Below are 25,633 nucleotides of genomic sequence, written 5' to 3' on the forward strand. Positions count from 1 at the left end.
CACAGAGACAATGCAAAATTTTTAATGAAACCCAATTGCAAAAATAATAATTTTTGCCCCAAGTGCATAAATGTAGGTTTAAAAAATTCCCCAAAGGTGAACAACCCATTTATGAGCCAACCAAGGGCATTGAGTAATGTCTGCCCTTCGTCCAGCGCAGTCAGACAATAGCAAACAATATATATACATGGCATAATAAATATAATAATATAGTAATATAGTACAGGCTACTTATTATACTGGCTGAGGTTTGGTTTACATGACACGTCTGCCAGCCTCATATGGGTTGGTGTCAGGGGTGTAAGTGGACCAGAGAAGGCCCCACCGGATTATATAATGGTTGGTGGAGGTTCCCGGGTAAAATATTTTCTTGGCTCTTTATCTCACATCCCTACATGACCCCCTACAATCAACAGGAGTGGTCATTAAAGTGGCCCTCTTACCAAGCATTCCTCCATTTATGTATGGTCATCAGACTTGTTGCCCTTTGTTTGCCTCTTGCCGTCTCCACTCCTGAGATCGCCATACTGGTCCTTCTGCATACATAATGGCCGCCTCAGTGGCACCAGAGGCACGGGAAGTAAGGTGGTAAGGGTGACCCATGTCTCCCCGGTCTCTATGCGACCATCTTAGATGCAACAAAACTAACTTCAGCAGGAGGTAAATGGAGGGCAGTAGGTGACTACCGTGTTTTCCCAAAAATAAGACCTACCCCTCAAAAATGCCCTAGTACAATTTTACAGGATTTTTTTTAAATATGCTTGAACTATAAGCCGTACTCCAAAAATGTGCCCTAGTTACAATCAGTGCTGACGTTAGGGGTCCAAATTGGGCCCTCACTCTCTTAGGGGCTCTAAGCATTTATAGTCTGAGACTTAACCTTCTTTAGGACCTTTGGGGACATCACAATCATTTGGCCATTATGTCATCAAAAGGCCTTTAACTGTGGTAGTCTAGAGACGCTAGGCTGGTATGTACCATATGTGCAGTGTGTGTATACACATGTGTATGTGCAGTGTATATATATATATATATATATATATATATATATATATGTATATATATGCATGTGCAGTGTGCGTGTATATGCATGTGTACGTGCAGTGTGTGTATATACACGTGTATGTGCAGGGTGTGTGTATATACATGTGTATGTGCAGTGTGTGTGTATATATATATATATATATATATATATATATGTGCATGTGCAGTGTGTGTGGTGTGTGTATATACATACTGTATGTATGTGAAGTGTGTATATACATATGTATGTGCAGTGTGGGTATATAAATGTGTTTGTGCAGAGTGTGTGTATACACTTAAATGTGCAGTCTGAGTGTATATACATGTGTATGTGCATTATGGGTATATAGGGGCCCCCAGCATTTATATTCTGAGATGTATGTGCAGTGTGCATGTATATACATGTGTATGTGTAGTGTGTGTTTGTATATACATGTTTATATGTCTGTAAGCACATGTGTATATGCAGTGTGTGTGTATACACATGTATATGTGCAGTATGTGTATATATACAGTATATGTATATGCAGTGTGTGTGTATATACATGGTGTAGTGTGTGTACATGTGTATGTTCAGTGTGTATGTACATCTGTATGTGCAGTGTTTGTGTGTATGTACATGTGTATGTGCAGTGTGTATATACATGTGTACATCCAGTGTATGATGACATGATTATATTTGAATACATGTTGATTTTTTGTTCAAGAATAAATGTGGATTGTTGTTCATTGAAAAAAATAAGTCATCCACTGAAAATAAGCCCTAACCCATATATCAGAGGGAATAATAATATAAGAGCCTGTCTTATTTTCGGGGAAACATGTGACAAATGGATTCATCACTCCTCAGGCCATGTCAGAGTGTCACTTTAAAATCTTATTATGGAGACAAGGAGAGCCGCCAGCCTACAGGGCCATCTTTACACGTCTCCACTGTCCGGGATCACTGACCAGACATAGGGCAGCACTGACATCAGGTGCCTCCGAGGCGAGCAAGAAACTTGTCCCGTGTGCCTTCATTATAATTCAGCCCTGGAGGTCTGTTTAAAGAATAAAATAGCATTGCCGTTAGGATGTTCGGTCTTGCCACCCAGGTCAGAGACGTAGGGTTTGGTTGGGTTTGGGTGGGATTTGAGGTTTCTTCCCCTCCATGCCCTTTCCATGAGCCAATACCCACACCTTTTTTTTGGTAACAATATAGTTCAACTTTATAGGGAAATCCTGTAGATGTTTTCGCTAGAAGATGAGGCAGAACAATAAGGGGTAGAAACGTTTTGGTAGCCCCTGGTCCTAGAGTCTCTGTTGCCCCGAAAAGTCCTTATAACCCAAGTGGAGATCTGGATTATTAATAATGGTGGATAGTTTGGGGCTCCATTACAGATCTTGAACTGCGGCCCTGGAGAAATGTTAACACTGGATTGGATTAACCAGAGCCGGGACAACTCTCTCCATTGGCCACATGGTCTGTAAATGTGGCATAATATATTTCTAATGTACGTCATCTCACGTCCTTTTTTCTTGACACTTTCAGCACTGTGTAAAATAGTCTTTTTTTCTTTTTGATTTTTTTTTCTGTTTTTACCATATGTTCAAGATTTTTATAGACGCTGAAGGTTGTTTAATAAGGATTCAGAATCTCTTCATTTACCACATACACTGTGGGTCGTCGTCTCCTCCTACATAAGCGGGCAATCTGGAAATAGAAAGGGTAATATTTGTTGAATATGTATTACATTTCACATTTATTACTATTTTGAGTAGGTAAAATGGTGAACCCTAGACTTTCCTTGATTGTGAGGACAAGCTGCTGGGAGGAGAAGACAAAGGTTTGTTGACCAGTGTCCTCTGGCCTTGACATTAGTGTTGGTGGTGGACTGAAGACTAGGTATGGACTACCCACTCTAGAGACCGGCAGGACACATGATGTGAGCCTACTTATAAAAATCAGTGTATTGTGTCTGTCTTTTGGCATCTTATTGTTAGGCAGGAGATTATACTCTGCCTCGGGCTTCCATACAAGGCAGACCTGGAGGCCATAGTTAGGCCTCTCGTTTCTGTTGCAACCTATCATCACCCTTTGATCATGTTACGGAGGTGCCACTGAGCTGACAAAGATAGCCTCCTCCCTCTACCAAACGATTAGATGTGTTGGTCATTATTGACCTCAACATCTGAGAGATTACAGCCAGGGTTGGACCTAGCTCTGATCTTGGCTGTTGCAGTGAGAGCTGAGATGTATAAATTGGGGCTTTCTACAACGGTGGATGGCATGGGCTCACTTCTTGAACCTGTGTCCATACAAATCTTAAAAGTCTGGTGGATTGCACACTCTACCACCCACCTTTGCTCTATATATACACATCACGAAGCCAGAAAGGAGTGAACTTTTTCAATTCACTGTTTTCTCCTATGGAAAATTATGTCCTGATTGGATGTAAGGAAATTGATTAGATGGACTATATATTTGGACTATATATTTTCAAATGGGTGTTATGGTGGGGTTAAGGCAAAGTTCTTGCTTTGTATTTTAATTTGTTGCAGAAGAGCTGAAGAATATGGGACATTATACCAGGAAGGATCCCAGGATGCGGGACAATATACTTGGAAGGAGCCCAGGATGGGGGACATTATTCCAGGAACGGGCCCAGGATGGGAGGAATTATTACATGAAAGTGCCAGGATGTGGACATTATTATATAATAGCGCCAGGATGGGGACATTATTATATAATATTGCCAGGATGGGGACATTAATACAGGATGGGGGACATTATTCCAGGAAGGCGCCCAGAATGGGAGAAATTATTACAGGAAGGTGCCATGATGTGGACATTATTATATAATAGTGTCAGGATGGGGACATTATTATATAATAGTGCCAGGATGGGGACATTAATACAGGATGGTGGACATTATGCCAGGAAGGTGCCCAGAATGGGAGAAATTATTACAGGAAGGTGCCAGGATGTGGATATTATTATATAATAGTGCCATGATGTGGACATTATTATATACCAGTGCCAGGATGGGGACATTAATACCAGATGGGAGGCATTATTCCAGGAACGGGCCCAGGATGGGAGGAATTATTACATGAAAGTGCCAGGATGTGGACATTATTATATAATAGTGCCAGGATGGGGACATTATTATATAATAGTACAAGGATGGGGACATTAATACAGGATGCAGGACATTATTACAGGAAGGCGCCCAGAATGGGATAAATTATTACAGGAAGGTGCCAGGATGTGGACATTATTATATAATAGTGCCAGGATGTGGACATTATTACATACTAGTGCCAGGATGGGGACATTAATACAGAATGGGAGGCATTATTTCAGGAAGGGGCCCAGGATGGGGGAAATTATTACAGGAAGGTGCCAGGATGTGGACATTATTATATAATAGTGCCAGGATGTGAATATTATTATATAATAGTACCAGGATGGGGACATTATTATATAATAGTGCCAGGATGGGGACATTATTATATAATATTGCCAGGATGGGGACATTAATGCAGGATGGGGGACATTATTCCACGAAGGGGCCCAGGATATGGGAAATTATTACAGGAAGGTGCCAGGATGTGAACATTATTATATAATAGTGCCAGGATGTGAACATTATTATATAATAGTACCAGGATGGGGACATTATTATATAATAGTGCCAGGATGGGGACATTAATACAGGATGGGGGACGTTATTCCACGAAGGGGCCCAGGAGCTGTTTTTAATACTAACTATTTGCAACTTTGTCCTCCTTTGTTGGAACATATTGGGAGAATATAAAAACAACTTATTAAGGAATTTGCAATCTTGAATCTTTTTGTCCAACCAGAAAATGGGTAAAAAGAGCATTTTTTCACTCTGGAGGACCCAGTATAATATAGTATAGTATAATGCTTAATTTTCCCTGCGGAGGCACTGCAGGGAAATTGAAAACTTGCTGATAAGATAAGGGAGATTACCAGCATCAGGGCACTATGTGAAGAAATTATCTTTGGCCCTATGTGAAGATCAATTATCTTTGGATACTTCTAATAAATGGTTATTGTATGAAGAAGAATACTCCTTTAAGTCACTAAAAAGATGCATTATTAGTGCTATACTCACTGCGTAGATGATGCAGCACAGCCATGTGAGACACAGGATTACTGCCAAGCAAATGAGAATGATGGCCCAAAACGGAAGATACGAACCTCCATCTGTAGAATGGTTAGTACCTGGCAGAAAAAGCACAAAATAAAATATTAACTCCATTATCAGAGGATTTCTATTGTGATTTAACTTTCTGTGTTGTTCTTGTAAACTATTTAGGATTTTTTGGATTGTCTTCCCACCACGGATCCATTGCTGGTACCACAAACTTCTGACCACATGGCTGAAGGTTGTTGGCAATAAAAAAAAGAGTGTTGTTCGCTTTTTTGTATAACGGTATTCGCTTTTTTGTAATAACAGTATAATAATATCAGGATTGTGGTTACATCTTGGCCCTAGATCCCAATGGAGACCTAAAAGGTTCCCGTACTCCATAGTTTAGACTGCTACTAGAAATAAGATGTCATAGTGTGAAGCCCTGATAGGACTTGCAGTACCCAGTTATTTCGCATCCCCATGGAGAACTGTAAAGAAGAAAAGGTTGGTGAAGGCCATTTCTGTTAATAAAACATATAATATAAGAATAATTTATGGCCCAAAATGACTTTGAATAGCTATTTCTTAAATTACATATAGAATAACAATAGGCTTAATGGGATTCGCCAACATTTATATAAAAAACAGCTACATTTTTTTTTAAAAAAGAAGCTAGTCAACTTTATTCCCTTGTAGATCCAGTGCCAATGCACTGGTGGTTCTGTTTTGTTATTTTTTACACTTGAACAAACTAGCCAATCAGTGACCACAGTGGTCCCGGACCCAGCCACTGGCATCATGATTTAGCAATGGGAACCATGATGGCAGCAATATAACACAGTGCCATTTAATGGATGTCATTGCCGACCACTTTTAACCATACACCGGGAGGAGGATCACTGTAAGTTTAGTACTAAATGTCTGTAGGAAAGAAGAGTTAAGTATAATGTTGATAACCTCTTTAATGACATAAGGTAATATGTGTGAACTTACGTAATGAATTTATGTTGGTATGGCTGGAAGAAGACACTTTTGCTACAGGTGTCGTCAGCTGTCTAGTGGTAGAAGATGTTGGTTTAGACTTGAGAGTTGTCTTCATAGTACTTGTGGTCAGAAAAGTAGTCACCGTGGTCTTAAACGTTGGTGAGATGTGTGTAGCTCTAGAGCTAGGGGTTAGTACCGAAGTGGTTAGTTGTCTCGTGGTACTTGATGTAGTTTTTGGGGTACTAGTAGTAGTTGCAGAAGCTGTAGTTCTGGTCTGTTTGGTTGTTAAATGTTGGCTAGACGTGGTAGCACTCAGTTTTGTTTGAAGTGTTGTAGCTTTGGTGGTAGTTGCAGGTCTGTTTGTAGTTGTTAGTACCTTATGGGTTGTTGGTGTCACTGTTGTAGTTGTAGTAAATGTCATTGTGATATGAGAAGTAGTTGTTTTTAGTGAAGGAGTTGTCTTGTTGACTGTTTTAGTGCTAGTAGTGACCATGTGCGTTGTTTTCTCAGGGGTAGTTGTAGTTGTGGGATCAAGAGTAGCTGTTTTTCTGGTTGTAGAACTAGTAGTGGTCAGAGATGTTGTTGTCTCAGGGGTGATTGTAGTTTTCATACTTGTAGTTGATTTCATACTTGTTGGCTTAGACGTGACCTTGTGAGTTGATGTCTGAGTAGTTGGTGTCGTTGTTGTAGTAGCAATTGTAGTTGTGGGATCAAGAGTAGTTGTTAGTAGTAAAGGAGTTGTTTTCCTGGTTGTAGAACTAGTAGTGGCCAAGTATGTTGTTGTCTCAAGGGTAGTTGTAGTTTTCAGAGTAGATGTTGGTGGCCTACTTGTTCTTTGAGCCGGTACCTCATAGGTTGTTGTTTGTGTCGTTGATGTTGGTGTTGTAGTAGTAGTAGCAATTGCAGCTGTAGTATCAAGAGAAGTTGTTGACTGTAAAGGAGTTGTTTTCCTGTTGAGTGTTGAAAGACTAATGGTTGTCAGTGATGTTGGTGCTCCAGTGGTAGTTTTAGTTTTAGGGATGATTGGCATACTTGTGGCATGAGTAGTTGACGTAACATGGGTTGTTTTCTGCGTAGTATTTGTTGATGCCTCCATAGTAGCTCTCGTAGTTGTAACACCAGCAGGGGATGATTGTAGTAAAGGATTTGCCCTTGTAACATTTGTAAAGTGAACTGTGGTTTGCTTGATATTAGTTGCCTGTGAATGAGTAGTTGGTAAGGTATTTGTCACTATTGATGTTCTGCTTTCTTCTGGAGTTATGATGTGATCAGTGACTTTTGTGGTCTCAAATGTCTGAGACCTTGGATGATTTGTAGTTATTGTAAATTCTTTGGTATTAATGTTTGTTGTGCCATTGACAGCTGTAATGTGTTCAGTAATGATATTGGTCAGAATGTCCAATGTAGTATCACTTATTTCTGATTTAGTACTAGTAGCAGAGGAGATTTGTGTGGTATCATCTTGATCATTGATGGTGCTGGTGGCCTGATAGTCCAAAGTAATATCGCTCTTTTCTGTTTTGCTACTAGCATCAGAGGAGAATTCCGTAGTATCTTTTTGATCATTGATGATGCTGGTAGTCTGAGTGTCCAATGTTATATCACTTTTCTCTGGATTGGTACTAGTGTCAAGTGAAATTTCTGTAGTATATTCTTGATCAGTGATGGTACTGGAGGTCTGAGTGTCCAATGTAATATCGCTGATTTCTGGATTGTTACTACTAACAGCGGAAATCTCTGTAGTATCTTCTTGATCAGTGATGGTGCTGGTGGTCAGAGTGTCCAATGTAATATCGCTATTTTCTAAATTGTTATTAGTGTTAGGGGAAATTTCTGTAGTATCTTCATAATTAGTGATGGTGCTGGAGGCCTGAAAGTCCAATGTAGTATCGATATTTTCTGGTTTAGTACTTGCATCAGAATAGATTTCTGTAGTGTCTTCTATATCAGTGATGGTGCTTGTGGCCTGAGTGTCTAACGTAATATCACTGTTTTCTGGTTTAGTACTAGTATCAGCGGAAATCTCTGTAGTGTCTTCTTGATCATTGATGGTGCTGGTCGCCTGAGTGTCCAATGTAATATCACTGTTTTCTGGAGTATTACTAGTATCAGGTGAAATCTCTGTAGTATCTTCTTGATCATTGATGGTGCTGGTCGCCTGAGTGTCCAATGTAATATCACTGTTTTCTGGAGTATTACTAGTATCAGGTGAAATCTCTGTAGTGTCTTCTTGATCATTGATGGTGCTGGTCGCCTGAGTGTCCAATGTAATATCACTGTTTTCTGGAGTATTACTAGTATCAGGTGAAATCTCTGTAGTATCTTCTTGTTCAAAGACGGTGCTTGTGGTCTGAGTGTCCAATGTAATATCGCTTTTCTCTGGATTGGTACTAGTATCAAGTGAAATTTCTGTAGTATCTTCTTGATCAGTAATGGAGCTGGTGGTCTGAAATTCCAATGTAATATCACTCTTTTCTGGTATAGTACTAGTATCAGAGGGAAGTTCCGTAGTATCTTCATCAGTGGTGGTGCTGGTGGTCTGCATTTCCAGTGTAGTATCGCTTTTCTCTGGATTAGTAGTAGTATCAGGGGAAATTTCGGTAGTATCTTCTTGATCAGTGTTGGTGCTGGTGGTCTCAGTGTCCAATGTAATATCGCTTTTCTCTGGTTTTGTGCTAGTATCAGAAGATGGATTTGTTGTATCATCTTGATCAGTGATGGCGCTGGTGGTCATTATGTCTATGGTAGTATTGATATCCTCTGTCCTGGTGTGAGTATTAGAAGAGGTTTTTCTAGTATCTTCTTGTTCAGTGGTGCTAGTGTTGGGAATAGAGACAGAAGTAGTTTCATCCTTTGATAATTCACTAGTGGTAATCCACGAGAAATCTTTACTATTCGTTAGTTCTGGGTTATTGCTAGTTATAGGGTTGGTTATTATTGTATTGTCTTCTTTTTTATTGCTGGTTTCAACAGACGTAATAGTACTAGAAGCAGTGATTATGGAATGAAAAGTTTCTGCAGCAGACGTGGTCTCTGGAGAAGACACTGTACCATTCGACTGTTCATTGCTAGTCACCGTAGGATTTACCGTGGAATCGCTTTCCTTAATTTGTTTAGTAGTTGTAGAAGTTTTTATTTGTATAGTGGTTGGAGAGTGGGTACTAGTAGAAGCAGCGGTGGTCAGTTTAGAAGTGGGAGTATCGCTGGTTGTGGAGTGTGTTGACCTTGTAGTCCTCGAAGAGGTGCTGTGGCGACACGGTTTTTTAGTTGTTTCTGTATTTGCTGCATACAAAAAAAACATAAATAAATAAAGAGAAAACATGGCCTTTAATTTATGAATTGTTCTCATATAGCTCTATGTAGCTGTACAGTATATGTGGTATTTACTAATAATGCATCACCATCAAGGTATTGTGTTTTATTTACACCAGGTTGCCAATTTCTGTATTATATATTTTTTTTATTAAAAGACTTGTATGGCTTTGGGATAGTTTACTATACCCAAACATATGATCTACTCTGTGGCCTACGAGCATGTCTACAAGCATCACTCAGTAGTGATGAGTTAGCTTCTCGGGTTTTCCAGAGCACGCTCGGGGGGTCTCCGAGTATTTTTAACTGCTCGGAGATTTAGTTTTCGTTGCCTCAGCTGGATGATTTTTGGCTACTAGCCAGATTGATTACATGTGAGGATTCACTAGCACCAGGCAACCCCCACATGTACTCAGCCTGGCTAGTAGCTGTAAATTATTCAGCTGCGGCGATGAAAATTAAATCTCCGAACAATAACAAATACTTGGAGACCTCCCGAGCGTGCTCTGGAAAACCCGAGCAACGAGTACACTCGCTCATCACTACACTCAGATCTAAACTATTACCACCTCTCCACTATGTGCTGGTCTTACAGACCATAAACCTTAAATTAAAGTTGGCCCAACTCATAAGATGGAGGCCAACTCGTAAGGTCAACATTCTTCTGCCGGCCTCCCCATAAATATGTACATTTATTCAGCATAGGGTTGTCCACCTTTAAGCCTTTTTTCTGTTTTACTTAAGTTCATTCATTTCTTGCTAAAAATCCTTTTACAATTGAATTGTATTCAAAATTTTGCATTGTTTGGCTTTTACAGGCTCTTTGTTTCCCAGAGAAATTCAATTTTGATGTGGTCTGTGGTCAGAAATCAACTGAGTGGTTCTCAGAAAAAAAGACAGATAAATGAGGTACAAAGTCTCCTGCCAGACCATCGGAGCAGCTCATTCTGCAGCCAACAAATGACAATAGCAAACGGCAAAATTTTTGGTGAAAAATGGCAAAAGTTTTAATGACATCCAACTTAAAAAATGTGTTTTAGTCCTAAATACATGCATTTAAGTAAAAAATTGAAAATTGTCTACAAAGCGGGATAATCCATGGGTGGTTCACCTTACTCAACGTGTCACACTCCGATAGTTGTGAATGGGAAGAGTAACTAGGAGGATGTACCTCAATAAAACATCTCCGCATGTAGATCTGAATTTGGTTTAATGCCCCAAACAGTGGAGACACTAAATACACGATCAATCACACAGCAAGAGTTGTGTGCAGCCCCAGACTAATGGGGGTCAATACAATGTTTACTTTTTTGCTATGTATTTTTTATAGTATTTTTATCTGTTCCTTAAAATGTTTATCATCCAAATTATGTACTGAATTGACAAACATGGGAGATCAACATTTCCAGAACTGCTCTCTTACACCATGACAATTTCTTATGAGCCCCATGTAACACTAAATTTCTACTGTAGAGGCAGTGTAAAAGAGCCGTACAGGTGACCACAGCCTCCCCTGGTGATCACAGCTGATCATGGGGATCTCAGCTGATAGACCCATAATAATTAGTTGCTTTTTAGCTTGTCAACAAGTCCTCATTTAAGGAACTGGACAGACCCCATTAAAATACCTCTATTCTGATAATAGTGCTTAGGAGAGCAGCTGTAGGAAATTTTAATCCCCCTTCCTTAAAATATGCATCCCATCTTTAATGACAAATGAATAAAGAGTTAAACGGTTGATAAAGACCGAAACATACTCTTGGTAACGTATTTGTGCTGTGTATGATTTTTACAGTTTGTGGATGTTTTTAGATGTGTGTCCTGTGTTGCGCCGAGCTCTGAGCCATAAAGACCTAAGGAGATAAATGTAAAAGTTAAAGAAAGAAAGCATAATGGTTAAACGGACTGCTGAATGCAACAGAACTGAAAGTTTTCTCTTCTAACATTTGACAAAGCAGTTTTTCGAGAATCTTTTTCTGAGCCCCTGGATCCCTACAGATCAGCAGAACAAAGTGCCATACTGTAGAAATGCATCTTGATCCATCTGTTCTGCTGATCAGTCTAGTGTTCAAGCCATCTATGGATAGAATATTGATATATATTCCTAGAAACATAATTGTTCTATTTTGGCTGTAACAATTTCATCTCAATAATACATGAAAGTTTGTAAATGGTGGCCAACTCGACAGTCCTCCAAGAGGTTGTCTCCTCAGTAAAGCCAACCATGGAGGTTCTCGAAGAATGACCAAATCAGCACTAATGGAATAATGTCCATGTAATATTCCCGACAAACATTAGGATAACTACCAGACTGGGTGGCATAAAAGCTGTTTCGTTGGGTAGCCAAGAGCGCCCACCTCTACTCATTGGGGAGGTGTGTCTACTCATGGTCATATGTGATAAAATGACATATTAAAATGGACAATGAAAATAGGAGTGAATATTGGAAAATCATGAGGGACAAAATAGACACCAAAAATATTTACGATTTTCTCGTCCTAAAAGTGAAGATAAAAACTTTGATCCTATATTCTATATATCTCCTGTCTGTAAAGCTAAACCCAATCCCCTTGCCTTTAAATAGGTATATTTGTAAGATTAAATCTTTCAAATTTTTGATCTAGCCAGATGTAAACATGTCTATTAGTTTTGGATGACTTACTGGAAGTGTGGCTTCAGGGTAGGCAATCCTTTAGGATTGTTCAAAGAAAACATCACTAGTTTTACCACCCCTACATTTAATGAGGTCATTGATGACCATGAATCTGAAAAAAGGATACCGTGAGACCATCTAATAGGAGGCTGAACCTCAACCCTACAATGACTCTAAAAATCTAAGAAACTTCCTCAAGATATAGCTGAAAAAAGTGGAAGATTCTTAAATGGTCAAGATAAATACCTTTCAAATACTCTGAAGGGAAGTACAGTAAGAAAATTTTGGTCAGAGGAAGCAAGGAGGCCAACCTCATATTTGGCTAAAGTCAACAGTGTCCCAAGAAAGTCTTTGTGGAGAACATCTGACACCACCACTTACATTATATTGAGCTAATTTCCATATGATATTATGATAAAGAAAACCTTACCAACAGCTAGAAGACTCAGTCCAAAGAGGAGAATATGCATCTTTCCATATAGCCTCATATTGCACAGTGTAGGACGTAACTATAGTCCAGGGAGAGGGTTTCAGGCAGAAAGGTATAAGGAAAAGGGCTCCAAGGCTTCTCAATGCTTATTTATATGTATGCCTGGAGGGCGGTTATTGGTATAAGGTCACTAACCTTGTGTGATGGAACATTAGTGATAATTTTTAATGATTTGATACAAGTCCATGGTGCACTAAATATAGTCATGTGAGTAATTTGTTGAGGAAAGGTGTGCAGATCTGATTACGAGGCAGGAGGACTTTATTTATTTAATAGCAGATATCAAACCAGTGTTTTGTCAAACTGTAGAAGATGATGTCTGTCACTGCATGTGGTTAATTCATGAATTTCAGCAAGTCATTGGGGTAAATTCACCCAAGATCTCCCTAAATTAGATATTGGATTTTATTCTCCTCTTAAAGGTTTTCGACATAGTTAAAAAAGAGTAACATATCCACGGTATAGGTGATAACTTGCCGATCACTGGGGATCAGCGCTCTCAAAGCACCAAACTCTATTCTGGTGGAGCACTCCAGAGCCCCATTTTTGGAGTCTGATGGGGTCCTCTCAGGGGTCGAACTTCCAGTGATTAGCGATTCTGCTTTTTTTTGCTGTTCTGATTTTATTACATTAATTGCATGGTAAAAATGATCTGACAACTTGATTTCTCAGGTCAATCACAATTACGACGGTACCCAGCTTGTATATTTATTTTTTAAGTATTGAGAAAAAATGTGAAAAAAAAAAATAAAAAAATTATTTCTGTCGCTATTTTTCTGAGACTCTTAACTATTTTTTATTTTTCCCGCAATATAGTTATCTGAAGGTTTGTTTTTTTACTTGGTGACCTGAAATTTTTATTGTCTCCATTTTAGGGTTCACATCAATATTTGGATCATTATTAAATCAACTTTTAACTGATTTTTGCATTCAGATTTTCTCTTTTCCTGAGTTTACCACAGGGATAATTAATTTTATATTCTGATAGTGCAAACGTTAATATTTTTATTTCCTATATTGTTAAAGGGGGATAAAGGAGGGAGAGATTGAAATTTTTATATTTATATGTTTCTTTTATATTTTTTTATTTATTGATTATTAGAAGTTAATCAATAGATTTTATTTGCCTTTCATAAATACAACTTTTTCCAGAAAATCAAAATTAGTTCCAGGAATTCAGCCATTACAAATACTGAAATTTGTAATATCTCAGAAGGGAGGTTTGAGCAATTGGTGGGGGTCTAAAGGTACCTTCACACTCAGCAACTTTACAACAAGAACCACAACGATCCGTGACGTTGCAGTGTCCTGGATAGTGATCTCGTTGTGTTTGACACGCAGCAGCGATCTGGATCCCGCTGTGATATCGCTGGTCGGAGCTAGAAGTCCAGAACTTTATTTGGTCATCAGGTCGGCGTGTATCGTCGTGTTTGACAGCAAAAGCAACGATGCCAGCAATGTTAAACATGGAGCTAATGACCTGTGAGAACGATAAGTGAGTCACCGTTATGTCACAGGATCGCTCCTGCATCGTTCTGGAGCTGCTGTGTTTGACATCTCTACAGCGACCTAAACAGCGACGCTGCAGCGATCGGCTCGTTGTCTATATCGCTGCAGCATCGCTGAGTGTGACGGTACCTTAAGACCCAGACCCCAACCACTCTGCTTCCAGTTAAAAGGGCACGCATATCAAAACCTTACTAATCTTTTATTTTTTTTTTCACTGTTGAATTCCAAGAAGCGATATTATCTTTTTTTTCTTTACTGTTTACAATGCGATAAAAATTACACGCAAATTTTATTCTACACTTTACGTGCCATAAACCTAATATATAAAGTTTTTTTTTATACGATACGATCAGAGAAAGCTTTGGCCCACAGCGCCCACTGCCCCTCTTAGCTGCTCACCCCTGCTCCTCCAAAACCAGCTTCTCCACCATGACAGAAGATCAGCTCTCCACCCTCCTGTCGAGATCACACCTCACCACCTGCACGCTCGACCCGCTCCCATCCCACCTCGTCCCTAACCTTTCCACGGTCTTCATCCCAACCCTAACGCACCTTTTCAACCTCTCACTCACAACAGGTGCCTTCCCCTCATCCTTCAAACATGCCAAGATCACACCCATCCTCAAAAAGCCCTCCCTCAACCCATCCTCTGTGTCTAGCTATCGCCTGATATCTCTTCTTCCTTATGCCTCCAAATTGCTGGAGCAACACATCCATCTTGAACTGTCCTCTCACCTCTCCTCCTGCTCCCTCTTTGATCGATTACAATCTGGCTTCCGTTCCCATCACTCAACTAAAACTGCCCTAACTAAAGTCACCAATGATCTATTAACTGCCAGGAACAAGCGACACTAGTCTGTCCTCCTTCTCCTGGACCTGTTTTCTGCCTTTGACACTGTGGACCACTCCCTTCTGCTACAAATCCTCTCATCTCTTGGCATCACAGACTTGGCCCTTTCCTGGATCTCATCATATCTGACAGATCGGACATTCAGTGTCTCCCTCCGCCACACCACCTCCTCACCTCGCCCCTTGTCAGTCGGTGTTCCTCAAGGCTCTGTTCTAGGACCCCTACTCTTCTCCATCTACACCTTCGGTCTGGGACAGCTCATAGAATCCCACGGTATGCAGTACCATCTCTATGCTGATGACACGCAGATCTACCTATCCGGACCTGACCTCACCTCCTTACTTACCAAAATCCCGCACTGTCTGTCTGCTATTTCAGCCTTCTTTTCTGCTCGCTTTCTACAACTGAACATGGACAAGACAGAATTCATCATCTTTCCCCCATCTCACTCTACCCCTCCCCCAGACCTATCCATCAATGTCAATGGCTGCTCACTTTCCCCAGTCCCACACGCCCGGTGCCTCGGGGTGATCCTCGACTCTGCCCTCTCTTTCAAGCCATATATCCAAGCCCTTGCCTCCTCCTGCCGCCTCAAACTCAAAAATATTTCCCGGATCCGCGCATTCCTTGACCGTGACACCACAAAAACACTAGTGCATGCCCTTATCATCTCCCGCCTCGACTACTGCAACCTCCTACTCTCTGGACTCCCCTCTAGCACTCTGGCACCACTCCAATCCATCCTACACTCTGCTGCTCGACTAATCTACCTGTCTCCCCGCTATTCCCCAGCCTCTCCCCTATGCCAAGCCCTTCACTGGCTTCCTATCGCCCAGAGACTCCAGTTCAAAACCCTCACAATGACCTACAAAGTCATCCACAACCTATCTCCTCCATACATCTGTGACATGATCTCCCGGTACCTACCAACACGCAACCTCCGATCCTCTCACAACCTCCTTCTCTACTCCCCTCTCATCTCTTCTTCCCACAACCGCATCCAAGACTTCTCCCGTGCTTCACCCATACTCTGGAACTCTCTACCCCAGCACATCAGACTCTCGCCTACCATAGAAACTTTCAAAAAGAACCTGAAGACTCACCTCTTCCGACAAGCCTACAGCCTGCAGTGATCCTGAACCTATTGAACCACCGCACAACCAGCTCTGCCCTCTCCTAGTGTATCATCACCCATCCCCTGCAGACTGTGAGCCCTCGCGGGCAGGGTCCTCCCTCCTTATGTACCCGTGTGCCTTGTTTTTGCTCATGTTTAATGTATTTGTCTATATTTGCCCCGTATTTCACATGAAAAGCGCCATGGAATAAATGGCGCTATAAAAATGAATAATAATAATATGTTTTAGAGCTTTTATTTAATAAATATGTCGGCATCTTTTCTCTTCTTTTCGTGTGGTGACAGAACACAATTACTGTTAATACGGACTTAATTATGGGAATATAAACTGGAGAGGAAATAAGTTTATGTTTGTTCTGAGCATCTGGCGCCATTCATTGTCGACAGGCTGAATGCCGTATAGGTTTTCTTAGGATCCCGCGCGCTTATGTTTGGATTGGTTTGAATTGGCACAGGAATAATGACGTTCTCCCCATGGCCACATAGTACATATTACAGTTATTATTACAACAACTGGTCACACACAGACACTTTTTTTTACCTGTTGTATTGGATTTTTTGCACTGTCACATAGCAGAAAAATGGGGCTTCTAAGCTAATTTAGTTTTTATTTTTATTTTTCAATTATTCTTCAACATAGCCACATGAGGGCTTATTTCTTTGTAGTTTTGAAAGACACCATTCACTTCAGGCTCATATTCTAAGCTCGTGCCATACACCCGCACCAACCATAAGGGATACTATTATGTTCTATGGTGGGAAGTGGTTGAAAAGCACATACGTATATTTCTGTTATTGAGCTCAAATCCTGATTTCTTTATGTAATAAATGTATAAATTCATTGTCAGGGGTGAAGTGTGGTCCTGCGGATCTAGGACAATACACACTCTTGTAGTCAGAGTCAGTGGCGTAACGAGAGTCCGTCAGATCCCAGTGCAAAATTTGGATCCCGGCTCTCACCCATGTTGGTCAGATGTATGGGTCCTTTTTACATTCTAAATCCAATAAGGACATACTCCTCCATTATGTACTAATGTCACACATCCTGTACTAATTTCCCTCATCCTGGTCCCCTTCCAGGTGTGTAGGTCGCCAATTGTGGGCCCATTCCTGGTATATATGTATCCCTTTTCTGCACCCATCCTGGTATTTATGCCCCCATTTTGGTATATGTGTCCCCCATCCTGGGCCCCTTCCCTGTATATATGTCCCCCATCCTGGTATCAATGTCTCCCATTCTGGTGTGTATGTCCCATCCTGGTGTGCATTGCATCTGAATGTGTGTCCTCGGACGCACATCCAGTTGGAATATGAGCTGGCGTTGGCACCTGCACAGGCCCAGTTACAGTTGCACCCTCTGTGACTGCGATTGTTAAGCCCCTGGCCAGAATGTGTGGGCAACTCCTGGATGATGAAGATATTGCTGGCACTTACCTGTCCTCACATTCCTCGGTCCTGAACCAAGCTGAGAACTTTTGGCTATCATGTGTCAGTGCAGCCGAAGCGGCCAAGTTTCACCTGAGACTACAAGAGCCACTGATTTCCTGACATTGGTCTCAGGGGAGATCACCCAGGAGACCACCCACAATTTCATCAGTTGTCAGGAGCCCACATATACACTACTAATCATATTACGGGATATCATGATACATAGAGACATGTGGGGTCACACACTACTGATCACATTATGGGATGTCAGGATACATACAGGCACATGGGGCCATACACTACTGATCACTTTATGGTTTGCCGTGATTAAATTGGATCCACCTGTGATGTAATTTTTTTTCGAGTTGATTTAGAAATCAGTCCTCATTTAATTGTGTTTGATAAAGAGTTCCTCCTACTGTAGATATACTCTTTATACTTGAATGGGGCAGTCTGGGTTAGGCTTCTTGCTCTGGAGGGCCAGCAAAGTCAATTCAGACAGATCAATGGACATCCATCCCTTTCCATGGATGCTTAGTGATGCAGTAATCTACTGGGTACATGGGCATTGGCGATAACAGCTGATGGTCGAATGCTCTACAATCAACAGGACTTTGAAGGATCCACAATCTGAAGAGGAGTTCTCATACCAAACAACATCTCTCAAATTTCCTGTAAGGTCACAAGTGTCACTCTGCAGGAAATAAAAGGGGCAAATATTCATTACGGGGTCTTGTAGCCCTCCGTTCTGTTTGGGTAAGTGATTTTAGGGACATAGTAAGTGATTTTAGGGACATCCCATACTATATGTAGCTTCATTCTTCAATGTAATGCACATTTCCTAGAAACAGTGTGGGCTCAGATAATCTTACTTGATATCATTTGTAGGTAAATACAGATAAGATTTCTGGATAACTATTTGTATTCAGCCGATAAACCTTCGTACACTTTGTAAAGACTTTGAACATGTGCATTAACATGTGTTTCCAATTTGTTCTTTTTTAAAGGTAATCAGTCAGGTCCCATATCTTTACAAAATAACTATTATAGCCTTCATTCTAATCCGGTAATAATAATAATAATAATTTTTATTTATAAAGCACCAACATATTCCGCAGCGCTTTACAAATTATAGAGGGGAGTTGTACAGACAATAGACATTACAGCATAACAGAAATCACAGTTCAAAACAGATACCAGTAGGAATGAGGGCCCTGCTCGCAAGCTTACAACCTATGAGGAAAAGGGGAGACACGAGAGGTGGATGGTAACAATTGCTTTAGTTATTTGGACCAGCCATAGTGTAAAGGTACCTTCACACTCAGCAACTTTACAACGAGAACGACAACGATCCGTGACGTTGCAGCGTCCTGGTTAGCGATCTCGTTGTGTTTGACATGCAGCAGCGATCTGGATCCCGCTGAGATATCGCTGGTCGGAGCTAGAAGTCCAGAACTTTATTTGGTCGTCAGATCGGCGTGTAACGTCGTGTTTGACAGCAAAAGCAACGATGCCAGCAATGTTTTACATGGAGCTAACGACCTGTGAGAACGATAAATGAGTCACCGTTACGTCACAGGATCGCTCCTGCATCGTTCTGGAGCTGCTGTGTTTGACGTCTCTTCAGCGACCTAAACAGCGACGCTCCAGCGATCGTTCGTTGTCTATATCGCTGTAGCGTCACTGAGTGTGACGGTACCTTAAGGCTCGGGTGTTCATGTAAAGCTGCATGAACCAGTTAACTGCCTAAGTATGTAGAAGTACAGACGCAGAGGGCTATTAACTGCATAAAGTGTATGAGAACATGATGAGAGGAACCTGATTATGTTTTTGTTTTTTTTTTGAATGGGCCACACAGGGATGGTTAGGTTAATGCATTGAGGCGGTAGGCCAGTCTGAACAAATGAGTTTTTAGGGCATGCTTAAAACTGTGGGGATTGGGGATTAATCATATTAACCTGGGTAGTGCATTCCAAAGAATCGGCGCAGCACGTGTAAAGTCTTGGAGACGGGAGTGGGAGGTTCTGATTATTGAGGATGCTAACCTGAGGTCGTTAGCGGAGCAGAGGGCAAGGGTAGGGTGGTAGACTGAGACCAGAGAGGAGATGTAGGGTGGTGCTGAGCCATGGAGTGCTTTGTGGATGAGGGTAGTAGTTTTGTACTGGATTCTGGAGTGGATGGGTAGCCAGTGTAATGACTGGCACAAGGTAGAGGCATCGGTGTAACGGTTGGTGAGGAATATGATCCTGGCAGCAGCATTCAGGACAGACTGGAGCGGGGAGAGTTTGGTAAGAGGGAGGCCGATTAGTAGAGAGTTACAATCGTCCAGACGAGAATGAATAAGTGAGACAGTAAGAGTTTTTGCAGAGTCGAAAGTAAGAAAAGGGTGAATTCTAGAAATGTTTTTGAGATGCAGATAAGAAGAGCGAGCCAGTGATCGGATGTGGGGGGTGAATGAAAACTCAGAATCAAGGATGACCCCAAGGCAGCGGGCATGTTGCTTTGGAGTAATGGTGGAACCACACACGGAGATGGCAATGTCAGGCAAAGGTAGGTTAGTAGAGGGAGAGAACACGGGGAGTTCAGTTTTTGACAGGCTCAGTTTCAGATAGAGGGAGGACATGATGTTAGAGACAGCGGTAAGACAATCACTGGTGTTTTCTAAAAAGGTCGGCGTGATAACAGGAGAAGAGGTGTATAATTGGGTGTCGTCAGCATAGAGATGGTACTGGAAACCAAATCTACTGATTGTTTGTCCAATAGGGGCAGTATACAAAGAGAAGAGGAGGGGGCCTAGGACTGATCCTTGAGGAACCCCAACAGTAAGGGGAAGGTGAGAGGAGGAGGAACCAGCAAAACATACAGTGAAGGATCGGTCAGAGAGATAGGAGGAGAACCAAGAGAGAACGGTGTCCTTGAGGCCGATGGAGCGGAGCATAGTGAGGAGGAGCTGATGATCCACAGTGTCGAATGCTGCGGAGAGATCCAAGAGAATTAGCATGGAGTAGTGACCATTAGATTTAGCTGTTAGTAGGTCATTAGAGACTTTAGTGAGGGCAGTTTCAGTAGAGTGTAAAGAGCGGAAGCCAGATTGAAGAGGGTCGAGAATAGAGTTATCTGAGAGATAGCGGGTAAGACGGGAGTGGACCAGGCATTCGAGGAGTTTAGAGATGAAGGGAAGATTAGAGGCAGGTCTATAATTAGCGGCACAATTTTGGTCGAGGGAGGGTTTTTTAAGTAATGGATGTATGATGGCATGCTTAAATGAGGAGGGAAAAATACCAGAAGTGAGGGAAAGGTTGAATATTTTTGTTAGGTGAGAGGTGACAGCCGGGGAAAGGGACTGGAGGAGATGTGACGTAATGGGGTCACTGGTGCAAGTGGTCGGGCGAGAAGATGCATGGAGCCTCCTTACTTCTTCTTCTGTAACTGGTTCAAAGTCAGAGAGTAAACTAGATTCAGTGGGGGAGGGAGGACAGTGCATGGTATGAAGAGATTGGGAGATGATTTCCTGTCGAATGTGGTCAATTTTTTCTTTGAAGTAATTGGCCAGATCGTCAGCGCAGAGATCTGTGGTTGGGCCCTGCTCTCTTGGGTTGAGTAGGGACTGGAAAGTGTCAAAGAGACGTTTAGGGTTATTTGACAGCGAGGTGATGAGGGTGTTGAAATAGGTTTGTTTGGAGAGGTGAAGGGCAGAGTTGTATGTTTTTAGCATGAACTTAAAATGGATGAAATCTTCGGGTAGATTAGATTTTCTCCACAGTATTTTAAGTGGCACAATAACTCTGCTGTAGTCTGAAAATGGAAGTTACAATCTGCAGCATTGTACGTGCGAACGAGGCTGAATGCAAGACTAATCTGTTGGGAAGTCATTTCTCCAAAATTAGGCCCAAGAAGGCTTCTACTCCAGCTTTCCTGGGCATAATTGTCATGATTGATGCAATCCTCATCTTGGTAGGACAGGCGAGATACTGTGAGGAGTCACTTGTAGAGAAGGATCTAGGAGTGCAGACTAAATACGAGCATGCAATGTCAATCAGCGGCTTCTAATGCAAGGAGGGTATTGTCATGTATTAAAAGAGGCATGGAATTTTGAGACAGGATATAATACTACCAATGTACAAAGCATTAGTATGACATCATCTGGAAAATGAAGTTCAATTCAGAGCATCAGTTAATCGAAAAGATACCCTTGTGTTAGAAAAGGTATAGTTGTGGAAACAGTATAATTGTGAGAACAGTGAAAATCTGATTGTGGGAAGTTAGAACAGTATAATTGTGGAAGCAGTATAATTGTGAGAATGGTGACAATGTGATTGTGGGAAGTTGGAACAGTATACTTATGGAAGCAGTATAATTGTGAGAACAGTGACAATGTGATTGTGGGAAGTTGGAACAGTATAATTGTGGAAGCAGTATAATTGTGAGAACAGTGACAATGTGATTGTGGGAAGTTGGAATAGTATAATTGTGGAAACAGCATGATTGTGAGAACAGTGACAATGTGATTGTGGGTAGTTGGAACAGTATAATTGTGGAAGCAGTATAATTGTGAGAACAGTGAAAATGCGATTGTGGGAAGTTGGAACAGTATAATTGTGGAAGCAGTATAATTCTGAGAACAGTGACAATGTGATTGTGGGAAGTTGGAACAGTATAATTGCGAAAGCAGTATGTAAAGATTATAAGGGATAACTCAGGAGACTCTTTGCATGGAACAAGACAACTACAGGACACAGTTTTATAAGTGGTAAAGTCTATATTATCACACGGTGATTCAAACAGGTGCAGAGAGAAACTCAAGTCCACAACACTTGGTGTAAATATTAAACGCAGCTTAGCAGTCTATAGGAAACTTCAGAGGAAAATGCAATCACGCAGAAAGTCTATGAAGCACAATTATTCTTGAGGATACTTGACACAAATAAGTCCTTGGTAGTCCAAACACAGATAGATATGCTTATAAGGCAGTTCAAATAATATCTTAGCACAACCATGGAGGCCTGGGTAAAAGTCTCAGGTTTAAGCAGAGCAGCAACAGCTTACATGTCCAGCAAATGCAGATGGAAACAAACACAAGCAGCCAGATGGAGGATTACTGGAAACCGATGTATGCAGCAGAAACTCAGAGCTGAGTAGCAGGATCTCCACACAGGTTCACAGAAGCAGGTGCCGATGCAGGTGCAAAGCCAGGGAGTCGTCAGGAGCTGGATGCAAGGCAGAATACTCTAGCACAGACTAAAGGCTGGGGTGGAGTTATATAGCAGGAAGACACAGAGCACAAGAGACCAAAGATGCCATCTTGGTAAAGGGCAGTAATGCACAAAAGGTAATCAAAATGTTCAGCGTCCTGACATTACTCCCTCCTTAGAAGCGGCCTCAGGACGATCCTGGACCTAGTTTCTCAGGGAATCTTTGATAAAAACGAGAGATCTTCTGTTGGGCATTGATATTTTCCACAGGTTCCCAAGAGTCTTCCTCAGGGGGATATCCCTGCCATCTTATCAGATATTGGAGCCGATTCCTGCGAATCCTGGAATCAATAATTTCCTCCACCACGAATTGTTATTGCCCATCAATCAACACAGGCTGCGGAGGTGGCACAACACGTCACTGGAAGGTATTAGGAGATACAGGCTTTAGTAAAGATACATGAAAAACTGGGTGTACCTTCATTGTCCTAGGTAGCTTCAGCCGGCAGGCCACAGAGCTCACAATACCGTTGATCTTGAAAGGGCCAATGAATTTCTGTCTAAGCTTTGGTGAAGGAACATTTAACTTCAGATTCTTAGTTGCTAACCACACGGAATCTCCTACCTTGAACATGGGTGCAGGTTTACGGAATCTATCAGCCGATCTCTTATAACGTTCTTGAGCCGTGGTCAGGGATTCCTTCAGAACCTCCAGATTTTGTCTCATCGCAGTCAGCCTTTCCTCCACTGCTGGAACTGGAGAATTAATTGGAGACCTAGGTAAAATACACGGATGATAACCCAGATTGGCAAAGAAAGGTGTAAATTTAGTGGAGGCGCTCTGAGAATTATTATATGAAAATTCGGCTAACGGCAACAACTCCAACCAATCATCCTGGAGATGGCTGACATAGCATCTTAGATATTGTTCCAGCGTCTGGTTGGTACGCTCAGTCTGACCATTTGTCTGGGGATGGTAAGCAGAAGAGAGACAGACATTAATATTGAGTGCAGAGCAGAACCCCTTCCAGAATCTTGAAGTGAACTGTACTCCACGGTCAGAGATGATCTCATCCGGCACCCCATGCAACCGAAAGACATTCTGTATAACCAAGTTCACTGTATCTTTAGCAGAGGTGAGGCCGGTGCACGGAACAAAATGGGCAACCTTAGTCAGGCAATCAACTAACGCCATGATTGTATTCATGCCCCCCGATGTAGGCAGCTCCACAATGAAGTCCATTGATATAGACCCCCAAGGGCGGGATGGAACAGGTAATGGTTGTAGTTGACCCGTAGGTGCCGCATGAGGAGTCTTGTAACGGGCACATACCTCGCAAGAGAGAACATAGTCCTTGGTATCCTTCAGGCAAGTTGGCCACCAGAAGAATCGGCTCAGGAACTCTTGTGTCTTCTGTACCCCCCTGTGACCAGCCAACTTGGAGTCATGTACCAGCTTGAGGATCTGCAGACGGACGACCTCCGGGACGTAGATACGTCGATCTCTGAACCACATGCCACCCTTAAAGATAAGATTAATATCCACAGGTGCGTTGGCCAGAAATACATCACCTTCATAGGCCTCCCTGCACTCCTTCCACAAGTCCTGATCGTGGATAACTCCAATGAAATTGGCATCAGATAGAATGGTCTTGGACGGGGCTCCAGGGAAGGAATCCGCAGCATGGATTCGGGATAAAGCATCATCCTTCCCATTACGAGAACCTGAACGGTACCAGATAACAAAGTTAAATTGATTTAAGAATAAGTTCCAACGAGCCTGACGAGGAAAAAGACATCTAGCAGATCTAAGGAACTCTAAATTGCAATGGTCAGTAAGCACTACGATCTGTTGTGCGGCTCCTTGCAGATGCTGTCTCCATTCTTTGAAAGCCGCAATAATAGACAGCAATTCCTTGTCTCCCACATCGTAATTCTTCTCTGCTGAGGTTAGTCTACGGGAAAAGAAAGCACAAGGATGTAGCAGACCCTTCTCTCGAGTTCTTTGGGAGAGAATAGCCCCCAAGGCATTATCAGAAGCGTCCACCTCCACAATGAAAGAAAGTGTTGGATCTGGGTGTATCAACAGCGGTGCTGAGGTGAAACAGATCTTAAGCCGATCAAAAGCTTCTTAAGCCCGTGACGACCACTTAAAGGGCTTTTCCTTCTTTGCCAAGGAAGTAATGGGACGGACAATATCAGAAAAAATTAAAATAAAACGTCTGTAGAAATTTGCAAAACCAATAAAACGTTGCACCTCCTTAACGTTCTTGGGTACCGGCCAGTCAAGGATAGCCTGAATCTTACCAGATTCCATGTTCTGCCCCTGGGGAGAGATGATATAACCTAAGAACTGTATCTCAGAACTCGCATTTCTCTGGCTTGATATACAGATGGTTCTCTTTCAGACGTCTTAAAACAGCTTTGACATGTTCTTCATGTTCCTGTAGAGAGTCAGAAAAGATTAGAATATCGTCCAAATAGATCACCACAAACTGGCCCAACAAATCTCTGAAAATGTCATTAGCAAGGTGTTGAAACGTTGCAGGGGCATTACAAAGCCCGAAGGGCATCACAAGATATTCAAAGTGTCCATACCGGCATCGGAATGCTGTCTTCCACTCATCCCCTGGACGAATACGCACCAAAATATAAGCCCCACGGAAATCCAGTTTAGAGAACACTTTAGCATGGCAGACTCTTTCCAGTAATTCGGGAATCAGAGGCAAAGGGTAACGATTCCGTACAGTTACCTTATTGAGCTCTCGATAGTCCACACAGGGTCTCAGGGACCCATCCTTCTTTACAAAAAAATATAGATGCCCCTGCTGGTGAAGAAGGACGTATGAAGCCTTTGGCCAAATTTTCATCAATATACTCCTTTAAGGCTTGACGCTCAGGTGCCGCCAAAG

General features: G+C 41.9%; 1 protein-coding gene across 2 annotated transcripts in view; it reads right to left on the minus strand.

Moving 5' to 3' along the window:
- Positions 1-1,297: 1,297 nt before the first annotated feature.
- The window catches only part of LOC143806056 (uncharacterized), a 36,482-nt gene continuing 12,146 nt past the window's right edge, over positions 1,298-25,633 (minus strand). The window contains exons 2-5 of one of the 2 annotated variants that reach the window (XM_077285987.1): positions 11,222-11,317; positions 6,162-9,434; positions 5,148-5,257; positions 1,298-2,716 (exon numbers count right to left, since the gene is read on the minus strand). In XM_077285987.1, coding sequence (XP_077142102.1) covers positions 2,642-2,716; positions 5,148-5,257; positions 6,162-8,886 — 2,910 coding nt within the window. In that variant the 5' untranslated portion in view covers positions 8,887-9,434; positions 11,222-11,317 and the 3' untranslated portion in view covers positions 1,298-2,641. The remainder of the gene's footprint in view (positions 2,717-5,147; positions 5,258-6,161; positions 9,435-11,221; positions 11,318-25,633) is intronic. The other variant, XM_077285988.1, reaches the window with a different exon arrangement.

This window comes from Ranitomeya variabilis, chromosome 2 (assembly GCF_051348905.1).
Source record: "Ranitomeya variabilis isolate aRanVar5 chromosome 2, aRanVar5.hap1, whole genome shotgun sequence".
In the NCBI taxonomy this organism is placed as follows: domain Eukaryota; kingdom Metazoa; phylum Chordata; class Amphibia; order Anura; family Dendrobatidae; genus Ranitomeya; species Ranitomeya variabilis.